The sequence below is a fragment of the Poecilia latipinna genome, unplaced genomic scaffold (assembly GCF_001443285.1).
Source record: "Poecilia latipinna isolate Pla-1442-1.1 unplaced genomic scaffold, P_latipinna-1.0 Scaffold1754, whole genome shotgun sequence".
NCBI classification, from domain to species: domain Eukaryota; kingdom Metazoa; phylum Chordata; class Actinopteri; order Cyprinodontiformes; family Poeciliidae; genus Poecilia; species Poecilia latipinna.
The window spans coordinates 1-23481 of NW_015114370.1; the positions used below are offsets into that span (position 1 = coordinate 1).

At 39.0% G+C, this 23481-nt stretch overlaps 1 protein-coding gene across 1 annotated transcript; it reads right to left on the minus strand.

The window, feature by feature from the left end:
- Positions 1-5458: 5458 nt before the first annotated feature.
- On the minus strand, positions 5459-22713 carry aspn (asporin (LRR class 1)). The gene is made up of 8 exons (XM_015060884.1): positions 22608-22713; positions 15229-15487; positions 13812-13924; positions 11253-11466; positions 8919-9029; positions 8693-8786; positions 7332-7470; positions 5459-6341 (listed from the first exon to the last, which is right to left on the minus strand). The coding sequence occupies exons 2-8, from the start codon at positions 15437-15439 to the stop codon at positions 6141-6143; spliced, it is 1083 nt and encodes a 360-aa protein (XP_014916370.1). The 5' UTR covers positions 15440-15487; positions 22608-22713; the 3' UTR covers positions 5459-6140.
- Between the last annotated feature and the right edge of the window lie 768 nt (positions 22714-23481).

The following is a 23481-nucleotide window of genomic DNA, read 5'->3' on the forward strand; positions in this document are numbered from 1 at the left end:
AAGCTCTGGTTCTGAGAAGCAGTGAAATAAATCGACGGTTTGTGACCTGAGTCGATACCCCGGCCGTTCTGACTCCACAACCAGGAGCTATTGGGAACATTTGTTTATCCAGTCTATTTAATTATGAGCCCATCAATCAATGCTGTGTCAGGTGGTACAGTAGTCCGCACTGTTTGCGTTCCTTCTCCGCCTGCAGCTCCAACTCAGCTGAGATGTTATTGCATGTGGTTAACGGCGACTCTATGGAGGCTGGGGGATTCTGGGAAGTTCCCATGTTAATGTAATTATGTCTGTTTAATAGGACATTGTGGTCTTGAGTGTTTCCTTTAGCGCTAATTGTGATGAGGAGAACACAACTGTCCTCTCAGCAGTGGGCTCCATCTGGATAAAATCTCTTTTTATTGGAGCGCCCTTCAAAAGTTCTGGCTTCAGCATCACTACTGGCTTCAATAAGAGCGAGTCTGGGATTCTGGCTCTGACCCTCTGTCTCCATATTCTGTCTGTTTCTCTCATTTCAGCTATATTCACTGGCCCTGGAAGTTCTACACTGCAAACTGATTTAAGACCCAGATATTCAAATTGGTAATAAAATGAGCTAAATACTGCCTAATCTGTAAAGAATTACAGAAATCCTGACTGTCATCCATTAAAAGCTCAGAAGAATCTTTTCTGGGATTGTTTGCTCAGAAAAAAAACAAAACACTTTATTAACTTTTAAACATTCAGTGATTAAAGATAAACCTGTTCCCAAGTTCGCTGTCCAAATAATGAAATTAGAAGAAGAGGCCTGGAGGGACAGAAGACCAGGAAAAGGATAAAAAGAGACGATCCGTTTCTCCTGTAGACCTTTTGCTCTCAGTTTGACTGACCTCAGAAAAAGCAGAAAATTAGAATACCGGAAAAAAAATTTAACAATTCTGAACTTCTATGCAAAGACTAACTCTGCATCACAAAAATAACAGAAAAATTAACGTTGCAGCAGAATTGTCATTTTCTTGGGTTTTTCTGGTTCTCGTGTAATCTGGTCGCCTTTTCAATCAATCAATCAATCAAGTTTATTTCTATAGCACATTTCAACAAAAAGGCAGTACAAAAGTACTTTACATCATAGAAATACAAAAATAAAAAGTCATAAAAACAATATACAGTCACTAATTGAGAAACCAGTAATAAACATTACATTTTGTCCAGTGCTATAATTAAAATCATCAATGCACGTCAAATATATTGATCAGTGTTTGATTAATTATGGTTCAAAAGCAACCAGGTGAGTTTTTAGTCTAGACTTGAAGGAAGTCAGCGTTTCAGCTGTTTTGCAGTTTTCTGGATGTTTGTTCTAGATTTGTGGTGCATAGGAATTGAATGCTGCTTCTTCATGTTTAGTTTTGGTTCTGGGGATGCAGAGCTGACCAGAACAAGAACACCTGAGAAGGTTGATATCATGCAAACTCCACACAGAAAGAGGTTAAATCGGGTTTTGAACCCATTTCATTTCCACCATCTGCAGCTCAGCCTCAGACATGATGAGAATTCATCTTTTGGTGGAAAAACCTGGAGCACCAATGGAAAGCTAAAACAAACAGGAAAATCTGGCAACTTGCATAATGATAAATGGGGATATTTGTCTTATTCAATTGTATTTTACAGTATTATCTTCTGTATTTAAACCTTGCTGCTCCCACAGGCTTTTTTTAGTTTGCAGCCCAGTTTCTCCCACACAGCCGTCATAAGGCCGGTTTTTCCACTCCAGCCAGACAGCCGTTGGCCTGTTGGCCTTGTTGCTCATTTTTCATGTCAATCTTTTCCCTGCAGAAAACATCAGGCTGAGATTGTCTCACAAGAACAAACAGGCCTCTCAGTGCTCGCCTGTAAACATTTTAATTTCACTGGCCTCATTAAGCCTTGGCCCGCTTCTGGGTGAGCTGGTGGTCTATGTTTCAGATTTTGTTGGACAGTAACTGTGTGCTGACGGAGTTCTCAAAGCCTAAATGTCCAATTTTCTCCAACTTTTGAGCGTTCTTTGCCGTGATCTTGGCATCCTGGAGCGCCGGGTTCCTCTGAAAGCATCTGCAGCCGTCTGCAGAGACTCTGCTCATTAGCTGTTTGAGTTTTTTGGCTGAAGCAGAACAGACTTCAAAAATAAAAAAAAAATAAAAAAAATAGGGTAGTTGTGCTGAGGACGGGTTTTTCTGTTTGGACTTGTGGAGCAAAGAAAAAAAAAGACACTCAGCTCCCCGATTTGTTTTTCTCAGAAGCATCTGTTAAAACTTCTTCTTTTTCTTCTGCTCAAGACATTTGAGTTTGATGTCTGCAAACGGTCATCATCGTTTCCAGTTATTGACATTTTTCCTTACAGTCAATGTCAGTGAAAGCCTCAGAGTCCTTCTCGTTTGCCCTTTGAACCCATATCGTTTGGGTTTTAGCTTTCAAATATAGTCAGAATCAAAACCAACCTCTGCTTTCGAGTATTATGTAAGAGAGAAAGTAATACTAATAGAAATTACTGACAGTCCAAGAAGGGATTAATGCTGGTTCTTCTTCCTGCCATGGCTGTAGAAAAGCTCAACTCATTGATCCTAGTTGATCTCGGATAATATTCCTGTTTGGAAAACACCGAGGATGATTAAAATTTTTTTTCTAAAACAGTTGTTCAGCCCTGAAAAGCTCCACATAGATGCTGGTTGCCTGCCGATACTTTGACATATTGGGATCGGTCTGATAAGTAAAACTGGACTGATACGATGTTTATTTCCATCTTGTTGTTGTTTGTGATTGTATTTCATGTGGTATAAGTTTGGGCATGTGACCGTTGTAGTGATGCAGTGCAGGATTGTGGGGTGTTGAAAGTATGGGGGAATAATATTGGTGAATATCAGTTATCAATAACCTGAAAAGCAATATTAATAACTGAATATCATTATTGGCCTAATTTTTCATATCAGTACATTCCCTGTAGAGGATCATACATCTCTGACATTATTTTGTTTTTTGTTTTTGTGAGTGCATGCATTCATGCACATATTGTACATTTTTAATTGCACATTTCTTTTAAGAACAGTTATGTTTTTATGTTGCTAACCTGCTGCTGGTTCACCTGAATTCCCCCACTGAGGGACAATAAAGGAAGTTTCTACTCTATTTTTCTCTGATATATTACTGACTTGAATTTGGCATTAAAGGTCAATTGTGAAGGGCTTAGTAACACCTGCTGGCCAGAGTGACAGATTGCAACTAGCTAAACAAAAACAGACAATGATGCCACAGTTGTGCAAGCAGAGTAAGCTGGAAATGTGCAGCAGGTAGATATGACCTGATGGAAGACGGAGAAATCTGGCAGTGATGTAGAAACTAACAGAGGAGATGAAGAGGAGTGAAAATCCTGAGGTTGAGACTGTGTGTGAGAGAGAGAGTGAGTGTGAGACGTGGCAGAACGAAGCCTGGCCAAGCGGCAGATCTTTTCCATATGTTTCCTGGAGACAGACAGAGTGAGGCTGCTCCCCACCTCTCACCCAGTCGTCATTTAAACCGACAGAAACCAGTGAAACAGCAACACAGCTCAACGCTGGGATCCTGGAACTGCAGCTCTGCCTCGGTTCAGACAGGTGTTGGCTGTCTGGAGAAACCAGGAGTCAAAGAAAAATCTCAGGTTTTCACCTCCAGCACAATGCTGTGTTTCACCATGAAGAGTTACTGCTAGCAGAGAGAGAGTAAAGAGCCTGGGAGTTCCTTCCTTTCAAAGCTGTGACCTTTGACACTGATTAAATTGTCCATACCTTTTCTGACTCCAGGCAGGAAAACACTGACTGACAGTTTTTCTCCAGATCTCAGCGGAGACCAAAGCAGAGCTAAAGGAGCCGCTAGAATCGCCATGGAAACGAACCGAACTCTCTAAGCATCATGTTAATAGCTGTTTGAGCCTCAGTGCTGTTGCTACAGTTTTCCTCTGCTGCCCCCTTGTGACACAATACAATAACAGCATTCCTGATCCTTCCAGAGAACAATATAAGGAATTATTGTGATGTGCATAAGAACCCAGACACAGCCTTCATTTCTTCATACTTTTAAACCTGATCTTCAGAAGTTCGCTTTGGACTTTGGCTCAGCCTCAGTTCCCTTGTCATAGGATTTTGTGGTTTGGTTAGCCAGTTAACTTTAGCCTGTAAATCATTTTGGCATAAAATAACTCCTAATTTAACCACATAAAACTTTATACATCATCACTTTTACAACTTTTTGTTTTCACTTGTATTCAGGCTTACATCTAATTTTTCTGCCCCTTTTTATCTTTGCGGTTAAGAAATATGTAAACATTTTGAGGGGAAAAAGCAAACACAAGGAAGCCATAATTTGGCTTGGGCTACCAAACTTGAGTTTTAATGTGTAACTTAAAACTGGCCAGAACAAAAGGGGTAACAGCAAAATCCCAAAACTTAAATTTGGTCTCCTAAAGGGAATATTTCTCATATTTTATCTACTGATGAATAGTCAAGGGATCACTTGACAGAGAAAAGTATTTTGGAGACCCAACAAACCGGCACCACAGCGACCTGTGGGGAACTCAGTCTGTAATTCTTCCTTGTAGTAAATGAACTCTTCTGACTAAAACTGTCATTCAAAATGCTAAAACTCTGGCAGGAATGGATTTTTTTTTTTAACATAAAATGACTTATCTGCTTTAAAAATTAATGGGGAGCCTAATTTGGATTTATCTGTGCAATAAACCCCGGTAATGATAGGGGTTATTAACCACAATCAATAGATCCTTGAACACTTCAGACCTCCCCTAAAACGCTTATAGCTGCCTTTTAATTGGTGAAACACAGCATATACATTAATATGCACTGTGCAATAAATATGGTTAAAAGCTAACATCTACAATCTTCCTTACCTCTGTTCTTGGGGCTCAGCCAATCAGCACCAAGGAAAATGGATTGGATTGGTTGCTTTGCAAATAACTTTGAAGTACTTCAGCTTCCCAGGTTGCATATTCTTTACAATATGATCCACAAAAAAAAAAAAAAAAAACTGAAACAGGAATAAGCAGGGATCTAATTTCATTTCTATACTTTTTTTAATTGTTGATAACTGCAACTGATTTTATTATGTAATTTTGACCTTATTGTACAATATGTTATTCTTAGTTTTGTTTTTATATATGTTAACATTTATGTGAACCTACATGACTTGAGGTTCTGTCACTTTGCTGCAGTTAAACGTGAATGTTTTCTCTTTGGGACAGTAAAGGATATTTCTATTCTGTTCTAAGTTGGATGCATTTAAGGAAATAACATTTCAAAACCATCTTTTGTCACAATAAAACTATTTGTTTTCATTACATTTTCAGAATCTAAAATATCCTGCATAGTTTTTCTTCTTGCATGCTTGCTGTATGATACTGCAGAAATATCTCTGTTTTCCACCTAAACTTGTTGTTTGGGACAAAGATGTGAAAGTATGGTTGAGGTGTTTCAGATTTATTTATTAGACATCCTCAATAAATATAGCACCATTTCAGAGGAGACATGTTGAAACAGAAGATGCTCTGACGTTCCAGGTTGGGACTTTAGAAGCTGTCTGGATGAAACAAGCGAACAGTCTGTCCTCGGCCCTGCAGAGGACTCAAAGTTCTGATCCAAACGGACCTCAGCCTCTAAATACAGACGACACAGGCATGCAGTCAGATTACGTACAACAACTTGGAGCCAGTTATTCAGGAGGGAAAAGCAATATTTAAGCACCTCATATGTTACAGTTTTTGTCCTCTGTTGAAATGATAACATCCCAACATTAATAAAAATGTTCAAAAGAGATTTTATAAAGTTTTACAAAAATCAGGTGGATCTTATCCTGGCTAGAATAAAAAGAATAAAAAGCATCTTTATTTAAAGCCCATAATAAAAGTCAGAGTGGTTTTCATAAAAATACAAATACTGACTGCCCAGTAAACGCCCCCTGCTGTTAGCTTATGATTCAACATTTATCAGAGAGAATGAACCAGCATCAACAGCATCGTTTCTAATATACGCCAATATAATGAGAAATGAGTCTAATTTCCTACAGTTTTCAGCCTACAGGGTTTTATTCCCCCTCCTTCTGATAAGAGGATGTTGGGTCTGTCTCTGAGTGGCCGCCATCTTGTTCTACTTCCTCCTGAAGTTCCCCAGCTGGATGCCCCGCCGGCTGGCCACGCAGCGGAACGTGGCCGGCTGGATGCTCCAGTATTTCACCGGGTTGGCGAACAGGCTGATGGCAGAGTACGGTTTCTTCTTCTCGCTGGGAGATTTGGGGCAGAAGTCGTTGTATCCCACATTGTTGATTTTGTTGCCATGAAGAAAAATGACCTGTGCAGACAGAGAGAGTTTGTGTTTAATTTGGTTTGGTGATTTCCTGGAAACCAAACCACGAGTCTGTGTTTGATATTGTGGTGAAATTTAGGCTTTTGTTGGGTTTGAAGCAGATAGAAGGATATCTGGAGATCCTCAGGGGTCAGTTAAAGGATTCAGTTTGAGTTTCATCAAATATGTTGCTGTCAGATGTTTGCAGGCTGCTTTGGTTTAATTTAGCAGTTAACCTAAAAAGAAAAGTTCTGCAGAGATGTATTTGTTCCTTTATCCACTTATTAGAAAATAACGCAAGTTACATAAATAAACGTGTGTTTACTAAAGTTTACTAAATCAACAAGTCTGGTTTAGTCCAAATATATGGAAATATATATACATGGAGATGTCAAATAAGTCTGTTTCATACCAATTCACTACAATCATATGAATGCAGTCCTTCGGCGACGGGAACGAAACACTTCCTTGTAACAGGAAGAAAACTTCAGCATAACTAGACTCAATTTACCTTCAGTTATTTTATGGATAAAAGCAGCAACATATATTTGATTTTTATTTAAATTAAAACAAAATGCAGCTTAAAACGTGCAGTTATCAGTTCAGATTAATTTAATTAATACCAGAATGTTTTTAGACTCCTTACCATCAGCCAGACTCTTTCTGAAACATCTGAACATTTAGTCCCTCTGTAGGAACCCTTGTGTTTTCTGATGGTACCACATGAGGGCGCCGTTTTCATTCAGAAAACCACTATTTAAATTTACACTACTTCATTTCTTAAAATTCCTTTGGATAATGTTTTGGAGGTTGAGAATGGATTTAAATGTGAATCACTATGAAAATAAATTAAGTGGACTTTCATTTATAATATTTACTATTTCCTTTGAAAACTATTTTCATCTTTTTCAAATAAATTTTTTCATTAAAGAGGGACTATGAAGTGCTAACTTCGGTCCTGGAGATGCCCCGGACTTGTTTTTGGTGCCCGCTCACCTGGAGGTAGCGCAGGGAGCTGAGGCCCGCTGGGACTTTTTTCAAACGGTTGTGGTCCAGGTGGATCTCCCGGATCTCCGGGATGCTGGCCAGGCTGCCATTTTCCACGGACCGGATCTGGTTAAAGCCCAGTCCTAACCTGCAAGAATGTTTGGAGAGGTGTTAATGTCTGGAGGAGTTGCTGGAAGCTATAACCGCAACCATAATAATCAACATAATCGATGATTTCGACAATAATTAATCATCAACAACAGCATCATTTCTAATGCATACCAACGTAAACATCAAGGTGTACCACAGGGTTCCATTCTAGGTCCAACTTGGTTTTTAGTGTCAGTGAAAAAACGACTAATGTTTTTACACACTTTTAGACTGTAGTTTACAAATGCAAATATATAATAACATTTTAACCAATAGGATTTTTATGACACAGTATACTAGTAAATTAAGAAAGAAGACATTTTTAAAACTTATGCTGAATTAATTAGTGTTTTGTTAAAAATAACTTTTCTTGGATAAAAATATTTTACTATAATCTAAGAATCAAAAAACTAGTGGACAGATCATTGTAGGTCAGTGTTTTTCAAACTTTTTCAGACAGAGGATCACTTAACCGCTTAACCAATTTAACAAACACTGGCAGACTTAATATGTACAATATTAGTCTGTTAACTCACTTACTGCTTTCTTCTTTGTTCATCCTAATATAAAGGGGTGGTGCTGTTTTGTAAAAGTCAGTGGCCACAACAGAACCATGAACTAGTCTGCTGTGCTTTGAGATTTTTACAAATTGTGAAAGTGTAAATCCTAGGCTTTCCAATGATGTCAAACACATGGAAATAAAAAAAGAAGTTGTTCTTTACTACATAATAATTATAATAATAGCAATAATAAAAACATAATAAAAAGTAGACTTGTGTTGCTGTGGCAGAAACAACTTTTCTGCACCATTAAATATAAAAGTTATCCACCTGCTTCTCTGAACCGTATTTATCTACTTTATTTAATTGCCAAATAAATATTTTTAAATTAAATAAAAATAATAACAGCTGTTGAAGTGACATGAATTAAATAGTCCTGCTGTTGCTTTTTTTCCACCGATATTTTCAGCTTTTCTTTTGAGTGACTCGTTCTTAAGCTACTTATCCATTATTATTTTTAAACACAATCCTTTGGTAAGCTAACTGTCTGCGTCACTTTTTAAACATTCACATGCAGTATCTTACGGACCACAGTTTAAGAAAGGCTGTTCTAGATGATTCTGTAATAAAGTAATTGTAGGCAGCAGCCGCCAGTAGAACTACATGCTGAGACAGACGGTGCATTGACAGATTGCAGAAAAAGCCGTGGATGGCCGCCACCTCTGCAGGTTCTTGTATCTCTTGAAGTCCTCCACCTCCACCTTGGAGATCTTGTTGTAGTCCAGACTCAGCTCAGTGATGGAGGTCGGGAGCGCTGGGAGGAAAAACACACCATCATAATCCAGCTGCTTGTGATGAAATGGCTGATTAGTCATGAGGGTTAGAGGACGACTGCAGCATGTCGCGGTGACGATGAGGTGAGAGGATCTTCATCCTGGTGTCTGACCTTTGGGGACGGCTGTCAGCTTGGCCTCTGCTATGCCGATGTAGAGAGTGGACAGGCCGTCGAAGGCTCCCAGTTCGATCCCACTGTTGGCCAGAGGGTTGGCTCCCAGCTCTGTTTGGGGAAGCACACAACATCTGGATCCATTAGAGCTCATCCATCAACATGACGGCGAACATGGATGGTTAATTACAGTACGATGGAAACCGCACTGGTTGCTCCCAGAGATCTGCACACATTTGGTTAAATGAGCTGTAAATATAATAAATTACAAAGATTCAGGGTGGAACATCGACCTGCTGATGGGGAGAAACTGGTGCTTTTAACTAAAATAATGTTTTAGTTAGAAACTGGTGGTTTTATTACCGTATATTATATTCAGCTCATTGTGAATAAAATCAGCTGATCAGCAGAAACATCGCCTGAAGTCACATTTGTCTGTTCCAGTCGTGTTTCATTGAAAATTCAATTTTCGAAAATTGTTTCCAAACGTTTTTATGTGATGTTTAGGTACGCACTTATTAACTAACTCTGCATCTGTACTTGGAATTTGGAAAATACCTAAAAGTACCTGGTCTGGAAAAAACTGGACAGTCATAGTTTGTAGGTGGAGGGAGTTCTGCATTAACTCGCCTTCAGTTCGGCTCATTTTGAACTAAAGTCTTTAGTTTCATCCAGAATCTAAATGTTATCACGATATAAGTGTTTCGTATCAATCTATATCGATATTGATTGGTTTTTTGTTTTAAATATCTAAAATCCTGCCACACTGATGACCTGACTGTTTTACCTACAGTTTTCTCTCCATGCCATTGCTTTTGATTTTAAAGCAGTCATAAGGCACAGTGACAAAACCTTAAACTGCTGTTGCGCCAGTCACTCAGCAAGTTGTTGCTAGGTAACCAAAGAATGAGTGAGTTGCTAGGTAACTGTAGAGTGAGTGAGTGAGTGAGTTAGTTGATGCCACTGACATTGCTTAGCTAGCCTTGAGAGGTTGAGTGACTAAAGTCTTTCCTCTGCCTCCACCTCCCAGAATGCTTTATGGTTCTGGATCAGAGTTCAGTGAATATGCCACATGTTGAATATTGAATATTCTATCAGATGTGTTATCTACTGATATTTATGACGTGTCAATCCCGATATTCTTATTGATTTATTGTTCAGCTCTTGTCTTGGTGCATCTAATTACCAATTTAAAACGGCATCATTTAATTTCTTACATCTGTCGTTTGGCTGTTTCAGACTTTAGATACTGTTTAGTTGTGGTTAATCAGCCTAAACTCTCTTCTGTTGAACATGTGTTTGCTTATTTCTTCAGATGAAACATTATTTTCTGTTCTGTGCAGCTGCAGATTTCTGACTCAGGCTCAGTCTGTGCTGCAGCCACGTTCTGGGTCTAATTAACACCTGATGCTGAGTTCAGAGCAGCTCTATTATAGCTAACTAAATAACAAAATCTGAAATTAAGGAAATATTTTTCGTGAACTGAAATAAATAAAAGCGGTTATTAATGGGGAAAAACTGGAACTGGAACTATATTGTGCGATTCTAAAACAAACCTTTTTTTATCCCCCACAAAAGCAGTTTTTGTCAGTTGTTGGCAAATTTTGGCACTCCATTAGGCCAGTCACAATAAATATTAAAGCAATTATAATCGCATTATAAATTAAAATTAGCTCAATAATTTCAAAATGCATGGTTTATTGTTTTTCTCTTTTCTCTCCCTTTCTACCAGAAGTATTTTTGGACGACAAAAGTCTTCAGCCTGGTGCTTCAGTCTCAACAAGGCCTTTTCTTGAAGGACAGTTTTGTTCACATTTATTTCATAATTAATTTCATTTGTTGTTTCTGTTTTTTTTATATATATTAGATATTTAAAACAACTTTCTGTTCCAGTGTTAAATATTAATACTTGAAAATTGTCTCAAAACAACGAAATTATCATTTATCACAATAACTTCTGGGATAAATTTATCGGCAAACAAAATTTGTCCTACACTCTATACTCTAGTCCACAAGAAATGGCGGCAGCAAAAGTTGGGATAAAACAGCAACAATAATTGAAAAGAGTGTCTTTTGAGTATTCATTACCCAATCCAATCCATAATCACAATACAATACTTTATTCTTTTTGAATTCTGCACCTAAAAATCAGATAGTCTGAAAAACTAAAACTACTGCTGCAACTAATGAAAACTAAACTCAAACTAAACAATATTTTTAACTAGAAAACACATAAACTAACTGAATTAGATAAACAGAAAGCCACAACAAATTAAAACTAATCTATACTGAAAAAACCTAAACGAATTATAACCCTGGTTCAGGTTTCCTCACCCAGCACATGCAGCTTCCTCAGGCCCTTGAAGGCCTCCTTCTGGATCCGGTTGATGTTGTTTTCGTGGAAGCGCAGCTCGATGACGTTGGGAGGCAGGTTGGCCGGGATCTCCGTCAGCAGGTTGTAGGACAGGTACAGCAGCCGCAGGTGGTCCATGTTTCTGAAGGCCTTGGGGTGGATCTTGGAGATCTTGTTGTTGATCAGGAACAAACCCTGAAGGTGGGAGAAGATGAGACCAAATCTTATTCTGTAGGAGTGGAACAATGTTTTGCACTGCAGCAGTTCGATGTGATTAATAGACAACAGGGAGAAACTCTAAAAGTGATTAAATATTCCTTTCAATATGAAGAAATGCACAAATTTCAACAAATGACCACAACAGGTCTTGATGCTCAATTACCCATTTTTTTCTGTTTTCTTGTTCATTGTACGACTGTTTTAAAGTTGTTCTGAGCTGACAGTAGGGCTAGGCAAAGCTTCATCACAATATTTTGTGGTTCCATTGTGGTTTATTTTCTTAGGTACCTGTATGACTGGCTGTGTGCAATAATAGCCCCACAAACACAAAACCTGCTCTTGAAATACATTCCTACTTGGGACACCATTCAGATAAAGATGTGTGATATATATCATTAAACTACAAAAAATAACTGCATTTAATAAATTTTACACTTCTAAACTTTTATTAATGCTTTCATTGAACTTTGGAATAAAAAAAAAAAAATAAAACTAACAATCCCAACACTACGGACAGTTTTTGGGATTTGAAACATTGTGAACTGGAATTTATCAGGACAACAAAAACTCAAAACGACCATCATGATAAAAAAATGTATAAATTATAAAACAATACGATAAATGCTGACAGCATGGTCACCAGACCAGAACCAGGCGAAGGATAAAAAGAAATGTTTTGCTAACAGTAAAGGCCTTTAGTGGAGCCTCTGTAGAGGAATCTGTTTGGGTCTGGAGTCGAACCAGGAGTGGTTGGGTTGTGATGTGATTTTTCACTGACTCAAGCTGCTTTCATCACTTCATTATTATCGTTTTTATCCTTTGTTTTCGTCCAGACTTACCGTCTTCCCTCTTCTGGAGCAGGATTACAATGCATGTCTCGTTTAAAGTTGGATAAAATGTAAATTGACTGTTCAGACTGCAGACACTTTGAAAACGGTCAGTTTAATTCCACATGCAGAAGTGGAACAGATTGGATTAATTGGGGGGGGTAAAAACATCAGAATCGGGCCGTTCAGACTGCCAAGAAAAAGTTGGATATGAGTCGCATGTCCCTGCTAACACAACTCATTGGTGTTCAGTATGAACATCTGCTGCCGTAAGACTCATAAAACTGGCTTAAAATTACAATAATACGAAAAATGCAGGTTTGAGTACTTGGAGTACAAACTTACAATAAATTAGCCCACAATTATTACAGTGCAAACTGACCTTTGAGATGTGAATATTTCACACACAGACATTGCAATTACAATTAATTTACAACACTTAAATGAATCGAATTTAACTGAGTCAGGGAAACATCTGGTCTGCAACGTTCATGTCCTTCTGATTCAGATCCTCTCCAAGCTTTAATACAAGGCATTAACCCCAGATTGTTAATGATTAACTGAGGAATAAAATCTAATATTTTCCATTCCAACAACATAAACTCACATCTGGCTCCAGCTGTTTAAACAATGAAACAACTTAGTTTCATGGCATTAAACTTGTTTTATAGATGTTTTCACTGAGCAATTTATCACATTGAATGTATGATATTCCAAATAATTATAATGACGAGATGATTTTTTATATTCTGCAGCATTATTTTTATATCTAGTTTTTGTTATAATTTTAATTAAATCCAAATTTAAACAATTAACTAAAAAAATAACTTTCTGCGATGATAAAAAAAAATGTTTAAAGGTAAAAACATTTGAGTTTTTTTCTATTCCAGTGTATACTTGTCAAAAAAAGGCAGTAAATCAATAAACTGCATGATGAATTTAAACGAGCTCAATAATTTTTATTGGCATGATTTATCGTTTTTCTCTTTTCTGCCAAAAACTGGATCATAAAAGTTCTCAGTCTGATGGTCTCAACCAGCCCTTTTATTGAAGGACAATTTTGAGACTTCATAATTCATTTTATTTCTTGTTTGTTTATTTATTTTGGGCATTTAAAATGTCTTCCACTTCCAGTATTAAAAGTTAATTAGAATTAAAAGTTTATTGATCTTGTGTTATTACATTATAATGCTATTCCCATTATATTACTTGAATACGGTGTCAAAACATCAATATTATCAGAAGTTATTTACCATCAATAACTTCTGGGACAATTTCTTGTTTAGCAACATTTGTTATTATGACGGGCTGTGAATCTGAGTGCACACTGCTCTGCAGCTTCATCACAACTCGAAATCCAAACATCTTCATCTTTAAATAAACAGTAGCAGTGGAATCTGTTGCACTTTTTTAGTTCTTGATATTTTAAATCCTCCATCAATCCTCCGTCTGAATCTGCTGTCCTGCAGGATTTAACAGTTGAATCTCTCTTACATAAAGCTTGTTGAGGCCTTTAAAGTCGTCCTCCTTGATCTCGGTGATGTCGTTGTTCTGCAGGTCAATCATCACCGTTTCTTCAGGAATCTTCTCAGGAACAGAAATTAAACCTGCAGCACAAAGGAAACTTCAGCTTAGAGACGGGAACAGATGAAGATGCAGGATTTCTGACTCAATGTCTAACTATTCATAGTGATTCAGTCAGTCATAATTTCATTCTCACGGTTGGTAAATTTATGCAGGTTTTCTGTTTCTGCCACAAGTGGATCATTTTAGGACTATTCAGAACCACCCTGTCGGTTCTTCAGGACCGCGTACCGAACAGATACAGCTCTGTTTTTAAATCTGAACACGTGCAGGATGTTTCTGTGCAGACAGCGGTATTACAACGTGGCACCAGAACCAAACACTGCAGCTGCAGTGGTGATGGAGACAGAAATCAATGTTTTATAAGCATTTTTTCAACTCCTGAATGAATTACTGACCAGAAAGTACTAACTGATGCATTCAGGGACAGCTTGTACACTGAAGCATCTGGAGCATCTACACATTAAAACAGCTCCAAAGTGATGGAAACATCTTTTATTCTCTTTTATTTCCAAACCAAAAGTTCCTAAATAACAACCTGGATCAATTTATTGTTGTATACTTCACTCAATGATCTGCTATAACCTCATTATTCTTAATTAAAACAATCAATATTCAGTCAGTTCTTTTGTACATTCTTTTTAAAGTTTATTTTTGACTGAATAATGTACTTTAAACCGAGATTCAGATTAGACGGCCTTTACAACCAAAGCACAAGAAGTTTTAGTGTTTTTCCAACTTTTCAGATCTTTAAAACAATTTAAGGGTATTCACACCAGGTGTGTGTGGATGGTTTGATTGAATTACATTCTGTTTTTCTAGAAGGTCTGGTTCGTTTAGTGAGGTGTGAATGTGCAATAAAACTCTAATGTGGACCAAAAAAACAAACTCATCTGCCTAAAAACCTTGGTACCAGTACGATTAAAGTGAACTCTGGTGTGGTTCGAATGCATATGTGAACATCAAGCAGACCAAAGGCCGCTCCAAAAGTTGCAAGCGAACTACAGCACGGGGCATTCAGGGTAAATACACCCAAAACAAATGAGCTAGTCTAGTGCTGGCAGGAGAAATGACACATGATCTTTTACCAAACAAACAACAGCTAAAATGTTTTAGTTTCACAGTAAATGTTAGGAATATCTCCTGTGATCCATAAATGGGATAATTTCTTTATTTTTTGCTGGATTTAAATGCCAGCAGGAATCCAACACCGCCCAGAAAAGTTTTAAGTATTTTCCAGGTCTGGATAAATTTGGAAAAATAAATACTTCTGAGCAAAAAGGGGGGAAACTTTTAACAATAAGTAGGACATGAAAAGTAGTCTGACCCTGATCGGAGCACTGCAGCACTCCAGGTGCACAGCGGCAGTGAGCCGGGCAGTCCTCATCATCATAATCATCATCATCATCGTCGTCGTCATCGTCATCCCAGTCTGCCATCATGATGTCGTTGGTTTTCATGAGCTCCATGACGTTCACGGGCCGGTAGGGCTTGGCGTGGCCGAGCGTCAAAAGGCAGAGCAGGAGGAGGAGCCTCATGGTTTAGTCTGATCTGATTGGTTGAGCAACAGGCGCCACCAGGGGGAGCTGTAGGAGGAGAGAGGTCGGGTTAGCTTTCAAACCAACAGGATTTCTGTGCGTCAAAGGTCAAAGGTGGCACCATCCATCAAATGAATAAGATAAATATTTCTGTATTTGAAACTTATAAATTCATTAAACAAATAAAAAAGTGTAAATTTTGAAGAATTAAACAAAATATTTAAATAACAGGTAAATTCATTATATTTCATTATGTGCATAATGAAGTTGTTGCTATAAGTCATCAAATAAAACCTGACATCTGATTGGTTAACCTGCACAGCGACTCAGCTTAAGACCAATCTGCAGGACATACGACACTTAGCTCCGCCCACTCTCACTGATCGATAGATTAAATACATTAACGGTTTCTTGAATCATATGACTGCAAAGAAATTAAAATCTGAAATAATGTTTAGGCTTTTGAAATATTTTACATTAAATCTTGAATGATTTTCACATTTAATATATACATTTTATAAATTATTGAAACATTTAAATATTTTCAGATACATTTATTTACCTGAAAATGTCAATATATTTACATGATCACAAATAAAGTATTAGATAACTTAACTATTTATTTACTGATTGTTTCATTGATTTATTTATAGCATTAGATGCTGTTGTAGTTCAGGAAGTTTGAGGCAGAATTAGATCATTTTCTGTGCTTGGCTGTATGAACTAATTTATATTTTAGGCTGTTCTTGTTTCTGTTATTGGAAAATAAAAATGTAAACAATTTTCTGTTTATTTTCGGTTAGTTTAACAGGGAGAAATGCAGTGTGTTTTGCTTCATGTTTAGTTGTTATGCATGCAGGCTTCTCACCAAATCTGATTTCCAACCTTAGTCTGTTGTTTTTGTTTTGCTCCTTCACATTTTTTGTTTTTGTTTCAAATCATTGGTAATTAGAGTTTTCTTTTCTGACAGAAAAATACTTCAGTTAAAAATTTTCTTAAAAAACATGACTTATAGTTCTTACACTAGGGGTGCCACAACAAACAAACTACCTTCAATCACAAACTGTTTTTCAGATCATCTGTGTTCAGTTTGGAAAAATCCAATCCAGATTATCCTCCTTGAGTCAGAAACAAATCAAATCTGATCCAGCTCCCAGGAAACAGGGGAATACTACTTTAAAATAATTTTTGTTCCATCGTTTCAGGAGCAGACAGATCATAAAATGCAACCAGGTAAATGTTTTGTTCTCACAAAGGTCTTCAAATTTATATAAATTTTGAAAAAGAAAACATAAATATGTGGAAATCCTGCAGTCTGAGACATCAGAGAAAACAGCCAGGGATAAACATGGCGGTCGCTGAGTCAGTCTGCAGCGTAAACAGAGCAGATGGACGGCTGAAGGAAACATTGCAGAGTTAAAAAGACGAATAAAAACAATCTGGACTCCACGAAGGTCCAGTCTTTGCCATCACCTCTCCTGCCAACCTGACTTCTGCTCAGGTGAGGCAGGCTGATGAATTAATGAGTTGGTTTATGGGCTGGCTCCCCTCCCCTCTCTATTTGAATTTGTTTGCAGCCAAAATCTGAGATCAAACTACAGCTGGTTCTGGGTGGAACATGTCACTGAAATGTATGTTTTGGTTGCGCAGAGGGAGCAACATGTGCAGACTGAGAGGATGTGAGGAGCTGGATGTGTCGTTTTGATCTTTCTACATGTGGTAGAGTTAAGGCTCATCAACTGGGAGGTTCGTGCAGAGGTTTTATAGAGGAGAAAAGAATAGATTAAACTTTTATTTGTCCCTTGATGCTGACAAATAGAATATGACTAAATTACGTATTTTATGGAAAATTTAAGAAGCAGATTCTAAAAAATATGCAGATGTGTTAATAGAAAAAAAACAAGTTCTGTTTCTTCAGGTTCTCAGCAAAAGAGGAATAGTAACTAACTTTTATGAAGCAGTGAGAAAGAAAATAGTTGCAAAAAGTTGTTCTGAATTCCTGAGTGTGGAGAAAACAGCTTCATGGATGAGCTGGAGACAGCAGGAAGTTAGGCTGAGAGCTGTGGCAATGCTGCACCATCTCATGGGAAAAGCTCTGCTTTGCAGACTAAACAGGAACAGAAACCTTCGTCTGATGTTGGCTACAGTTACGCCTTCATCATCGGACTGATTCAGAACCTACTTTATTCCATATGGAGGATAAAGGCATTAAAGGTCAAAACTTTAACATATTTTGAGGTTTTGCCTTCACAATGAGTTCATATCTGATAAATTTACTCTTTACTGACTTCAATTTATATTTCTTAGATTGATGATTAATCTTAACTTTAAGAAGTTTCTGGTGTATAAAACTCCTCGATGTGTTTTATTCCTCTGGTTATATATGTGAAACCTAGAGGGAGTTGAGCTTCAGCACTGATTTTATGATGTTCTCTTTGTTGGTGGTTGTGGTTGGTGCTAAATAAAATGGGTTGAACATCAGCTACAAACTAAAGTTTTTTTTAATCTGAAGACGTAATTTCATCAGCTGAATCAGTTCATGAGGGCAGGATCTGTCCTAGCTTTCTACGTACATGCTGACTAAACCTCATTATGGCAGAGCTGGCGCATTAAAAATATAAACACAAACACATGTTCCCGTTCATCTGCACAGTTTCTATAACTTTGCTGTGTGCCGCCAAGAGGAGCGCATGGGCCAGAACTAGAAGCTCCAAATCTGATTGAGAACTTGTAAAAAGGTTTTATGTTTTGGTGTTTATGGATCCATGTTATCGTTTATCAAAAATCTGATCAGCAGTTCCCATCTGAAGAATGAAGATTTCTGCAATTAGAAAGACCAGACTCTAAAATCTAACAATCTGTTGAAGAAAAATCTGGTCTCATATTAAGATAAAGGTATAGTTTGTAAATTTTTATTAGATTGCTTGATCACTGCGGTCCTGATGAAAATGAAGCCGTTTATGGCTCTTTTCAAGACTGATAGTCTGGTAGACTCAGTTTGACTTGGGGACCAAAATTGCAACATTAGTTAAATGTTCAGCTGCTGCAGTTCACTTTCACACTGCACTGTGTCAAATGATCCAGACTAATTGATGAACTTCTCACCTGTGGTGGCGCTCACCAAGAACTACTCAAGGAAACAACATAAAAACCTCTGAAGTGGACATAAGTGCAACTTCCTTCTTCACAAAATGTAATTGAAAATGGAGTAGAGATATATTTTTGTTAAATTTTTCTTTTCTTTTTGGTAAAAGGCCATTTCTCCCTCTAGCGCTAGACTCTTTCATTGTTTCGGTTCAGTTGACCCAGAAAGCTCTACACTGCAGTCTGTTTCCAGCTTTTGGAGCAATCTCTGGTCCGCTTGCATCCACATATTCACAGTGCCAAAGTTCCCTTTAATCGAATCAAGGTTTTAGTTTTTAGGTGGACCACAGTTAGCTTTTTTGATGCTTTTTTGAAACGGAGTAGAGTTTGATTAAAGAGGACTAAATGTATCTGAATAGGCTCTACGAGTCAAAATCGTAGAGCCTATTCTACAATTTTGTTCAGAACAATGCTAGTGAGAGCTGGTTGGTTCAGAACAATGCTAGTGAGAGCTGGTTGGTTCAGAACAATGCTAGTGAGAGCTGGTTGGTTCATAACAATGCTAGTGTTTCCTTGATTGAGCCTATCCATTGTTATCAATCTGCCACAATAGCTGCAACTCAACAGTGTGCATGGCACAAACTTTTTGATTGTGTTTCTGCTCTTAACTCTGTCCTGCCTCACAGACTGCGGTGAAAGCTGTTAGCCGTTGGTATTTTCTCCCTGGATATTAAAGGACTTTCTAACAACCGCATATAAAGGTCTCAGGGTGGCCCCCACACCTCCTCTGCCATCAGTGTTGGCACCAGCTCTCATCAGGGCTTTGTACACACTACCATGCCATGACCGCACCGCCATCAGACTGCTGTGGTGAGACTCATCTCTGGCATGAGTGAAGCAGCTGCGGCGACAGAGTTGTTTCTGAGCAGAAGAAAAACCAAGGAGCTCTTTGTGGACTTGGGAACAGAAAACTAACATCCAACCACATTACATTAAATGGAGAGGCTATTGGATTTCTGTTTCATTTTTCAGGTTGTTTGTTTTCTATTTTAGCCCAGAAAAAAAATCTTGTTTCTGAGCAAAAAGAAAGGGATAAAGATCACTCGGTCTTTGTAAGCCAAGTTTTGACAAGTTCAGTGAGTCACTGAATGTTTGTAGTCCTGTGTATTATTAACCTCTTAATTGCCAGGTGGCCACCGGTGTCCTCATGGACCCATTGACTGACATGTAAGTATTTTGGAGTATGACAATTAAGCAAAAGCTTAAAACTTGCATTATAAAAACAAATACTCAAAAAATTTTGAGCAGTCAGAGGGAGCTGCATTGTGTGTTTGTAGGTTTAGAGAAAGTGGATGACAGGGTACCAACAGAGGAGCTGCAGTGTTGCATAAGGAGCTCTGGGGTGGCACAGGAATGCGTTTAGCTACGTTCACCCAGCTGGTCTTTATGCTCAGTTCTGATTTTATGCTAAAATCCAATTGTTTTTTAGTGTGGTGGTTCATGCTGCTCTAATTAAATGTGAACCCCATCAGACTTCTGTGTGAATGATTTACGACTCCAGGGCGTCCCACATGCGCACAAGAAGAATACAGACGTCACCATTTATGGCAGTAATAACAGCCACTGCCATCCATGGATGGATTTTAAAGTTGTTGAGCAATGAAAGCTCAACAACTGTCATTGTTGAAAATTGTTCATTCAGCAGTGAAAGTTGTTTACATCCAGATTTGCTCATAGTATGGCTCCTGGTGGTGCAGACAGTATCGTTACAAGATCTTAAGATAAAGGAATCCGCGATTGTTTATGTCCAGATTTACAGCATCTGGCTTCTGCGTGAAAACTGGATAAAATGAAACTTCAGAAGCTTTGAAAACAGATACGGTTTAGCGCCACCTATGGAAGTGACAGAGTTTGGATTTTGGGGTGTAAAAATATCGAAGTGTGGTCATTCAGACTGCTGTGGAAACAGTCGGATACGGATTTGGGTCGCATTTACCTGCTCTGTGAACATAGCCTTAGATTGGGGCAGTGGAGCTGTGAGACAGCAGTGAGGTGTGCCTCAAGGATCAGCTCTAAGCCTCTTCTTGTTTGCTTTGGTGATGGACATGCTGGCAGATGAGGCTAGACAGGAGTCTCCATGGACTGTAATGTTTGCAGATGACATTGTAATCTGCAGTAAGTGGAGGATGCAGGAGGAGGAAGAGCTAGAGAGGTAGATGAGCTGCAGAAAGGCAGAGAGTAAATGAGGATGAAGAAGCATTTACATGCAGGTTGGAAAGGATAAAGAGTTTCATCAAGAGCAAGAGGAAGGGTGTAGAAGACCAGTAGCGAGATCAGAGATGTTTGTTTAGAGACACAACCAATGAGGAAAAGACAGGAGGCAGAACTGGAGGCTGCAGACCTCAGGATGTTGAGGTTCTCTTTGGGAGTGATGAGGATGGACGGGTCAGGACTGAGGACAGCAGGGGGACAGCTCAGGCTTCTGGAGATAACAAGAGGCAACATTGTTCCCTTTTCATTCATTTCCTGTGGAGCTTGCTCAATGAGGGCCGATTCCTTGTCCTCGTCCCGCCAAGCAACCGGTGAAATTTGTGCATGTGAAATTTCAAGCTTACAAGCCGGCTAATGACGCTACTCAAGGATGTTGAAAAACGTTCAACTTTAGTCACTGTCTGTGTGTTCGGTTCATACCGAAGGGAGGAATCTTTCACTGCCGCTCATCATTCCCTCTGTGTTGAGCCTGGGAGACATGCTTCAAGTAGAGACGGTGAGTTTACTGATAGAAGAATGCCATTATGTAATTGGTAGAGACTTATGCACGTGGTGAAAGAGGACATAAAGTTGGTTGGTGTGAGAGGAGAGGACTGAATGGAGTCGGATGATAGGCTGTGTTGACCGTTTTATATATCCATGGATATAATATATTTATATCACTTTTAAACTGACACCTCTGGCTTGAGGCACCTCTTGTCTCAGAGGGCAGCACCGTTTCAGGGTCAAACCATGAAATCCAGCCGACCAGGTGAAGAAGTGGACGGAAGAGGAACAAATCCTTCTGACTCAGAAGTTAAAATCAAAAGGTTGTGTCAAGCTCAACCTTCAGATAACATTAGAAAGCAAAGACTTGACTTTTGTTCTGCCTAACAGTTGGATTTCCTTTCAGAACCACAGAAACAGATTTCTTTGACAGACCCGTTTCAGGACTAAATGCAGAGGTTCTGAAGGATCATGTTCCTATAAAAGGAGGGTGAATGGAACGGTGCAGCCAGTGTAAATATTTGTCCAGCTCTCACCTTTTCCCTGTCACCATGAAGTGATTTACCCTCCATCAGACGGAGGGTTGCGTGTCTCCGCCAGCGCCGATGCATTCAGAGCCCCTCTTAAAAGTGCAGTCAGTGCCACAAATATGCGTGGTGGTTGGGGGTTCTGCTTCGACAGCAAATCCTGCCCAGACGAGGCCCCTCTCCCCACCTCGCTCTCTCCCTCTCCATCCCCCTCCGGACTCATTCATCATGGAGATCATGGCCTTTCTTTACAACTTGGCACAAAGAAATAAATTGGAAACAAATTTTACGGCTGCTTGTTTTCTTTGCGCTGCATTAAAAAGCGATACGTTTCAGCATTTCCCATCAGTCAGACTAGCTCAGATGAATTATGTCTTCATCTTTCAGAGAACATCCAGAACAGAAGCACGCCTCTCTGTTGGATCTGGCTTCAGCTCTGTTTCTGAACTCTCACTTGAAATCAGTCACTAAAACTGAAAGTGCAGGACAGGAAGTCCTTCAAACTGTCAGAGGTGCAGATGGCTTGGCATTGCGGTGAATAGTTCTGATAATGAGTTGTATCATTAATGATAAATGTTTGTTGGTCCGGTTCCAGGGTGGAAATTTACCCGCTGATTGTTCTGATTCTATGCAAACAAAACTAATTAAAGAGTCTCTCTCCGGATCTGACTCACTCAGAAATAAAAGCACAGAAACATCATAAAGGTGTTGCTCAGAAACAGCAGGAAGCTCCTCAGTATCTCATCCTACTACAAGCACACAGCAGGTGTGAGTGCTACTGAAAGCAGGGTGTGTCCTACCTCAGGGGTGTCCAGGTCCAACTCCGGGCGGTGAACAGATCAGCAGCTGAAGGCTGAGAGATGCCTCCTCACTCGCTACGCTCCCAGAGAATGAACAACAGCATCAGCCTCTCTCCTCTGCAGGAGGAAAACCCTCCCCTCCATCCCCCACTAGCGGAAAACCTCAGCTGTTCGCGTTCAGTGGAGCTTCTGACTCTGTGGCTCAATGTCTCAGGGACCGAAGGGGGGATGGAGGGTGTAAGGACCTCATTCATCAGGAGCTTCAGGGTGAAGCCAGGAGACTCCTGAGTTTCTCAGGTTTATAAAAACAGAGATGGAGGGTCGGCCCCGTCCCTTTAGTGAGCAGCTGACTGACATGGTAAAGGTTTACCTTCATGTGAACGGACCCAACAGACGGGCCTCTAGCATGAAGCCATCAGCTGCTTCGGTTGAGGAACACGTCTTCCTGTCTGCTGTAAGAGTCCTTTAATGACCAGAACCAGATCCTGGACTGATCTACTGGTTCTGGTCTTTGGTTTCAGATTTTAGTCAACATAAATCTGCAGATCACAGATGGAAATCAATCCATAAATCAAGTTTACTTGTGCAGCACATTTCATCAGCAAGGCAGTTCAAAGTGATATCAATGTCAATGTTCCATTAATTATGGTTTCAAAGCAACTCTTAACAGGTGGCTTTTTAGGCTTCATTTAACTCAGTGTTTTGGCTGTTTTGCAGTTTAATGGAAGTTTGTTCCAGATTTGTGGTGCATAGAAGCTGAATGCTGCTTCTCCATGTTTGGTTCTGTGGATGCAAAGCAGACCAAAACCAGAAGACCAATAGACAAAAGTATTACAATTACAACTTTGCTTTCTTACAACGAATGCTCTACACA

What these genes read in the sequence shown, in the direction of transcription:
- aspn (XM_015060884.1), bottom strand. Translation starts at nt 15,439, where the DNA reads ATGAGGCTCCTCCTCCTGCTCTGCCTTTTGACGCTCGGCCACGCCAAG. An exon ending in AAGGCCTCAACAAGCTTTAT is followed by an intron (nt 11,467 to 13,811) that starts GTAAGAGAGATT and finishes TCCCACCTTCAG; the next exon opens with GGTTTGTTCCTGATCAACAA. An exon ending in GCTCCCTGCGCTACCTCCAG is followed by an intron (nt 6,342 to 7,331) that starts GTGAGCGGGCAC and finishes CTGTCTGCACAG; the next exon opens with GTCATTTTTCTTCATGGCAA.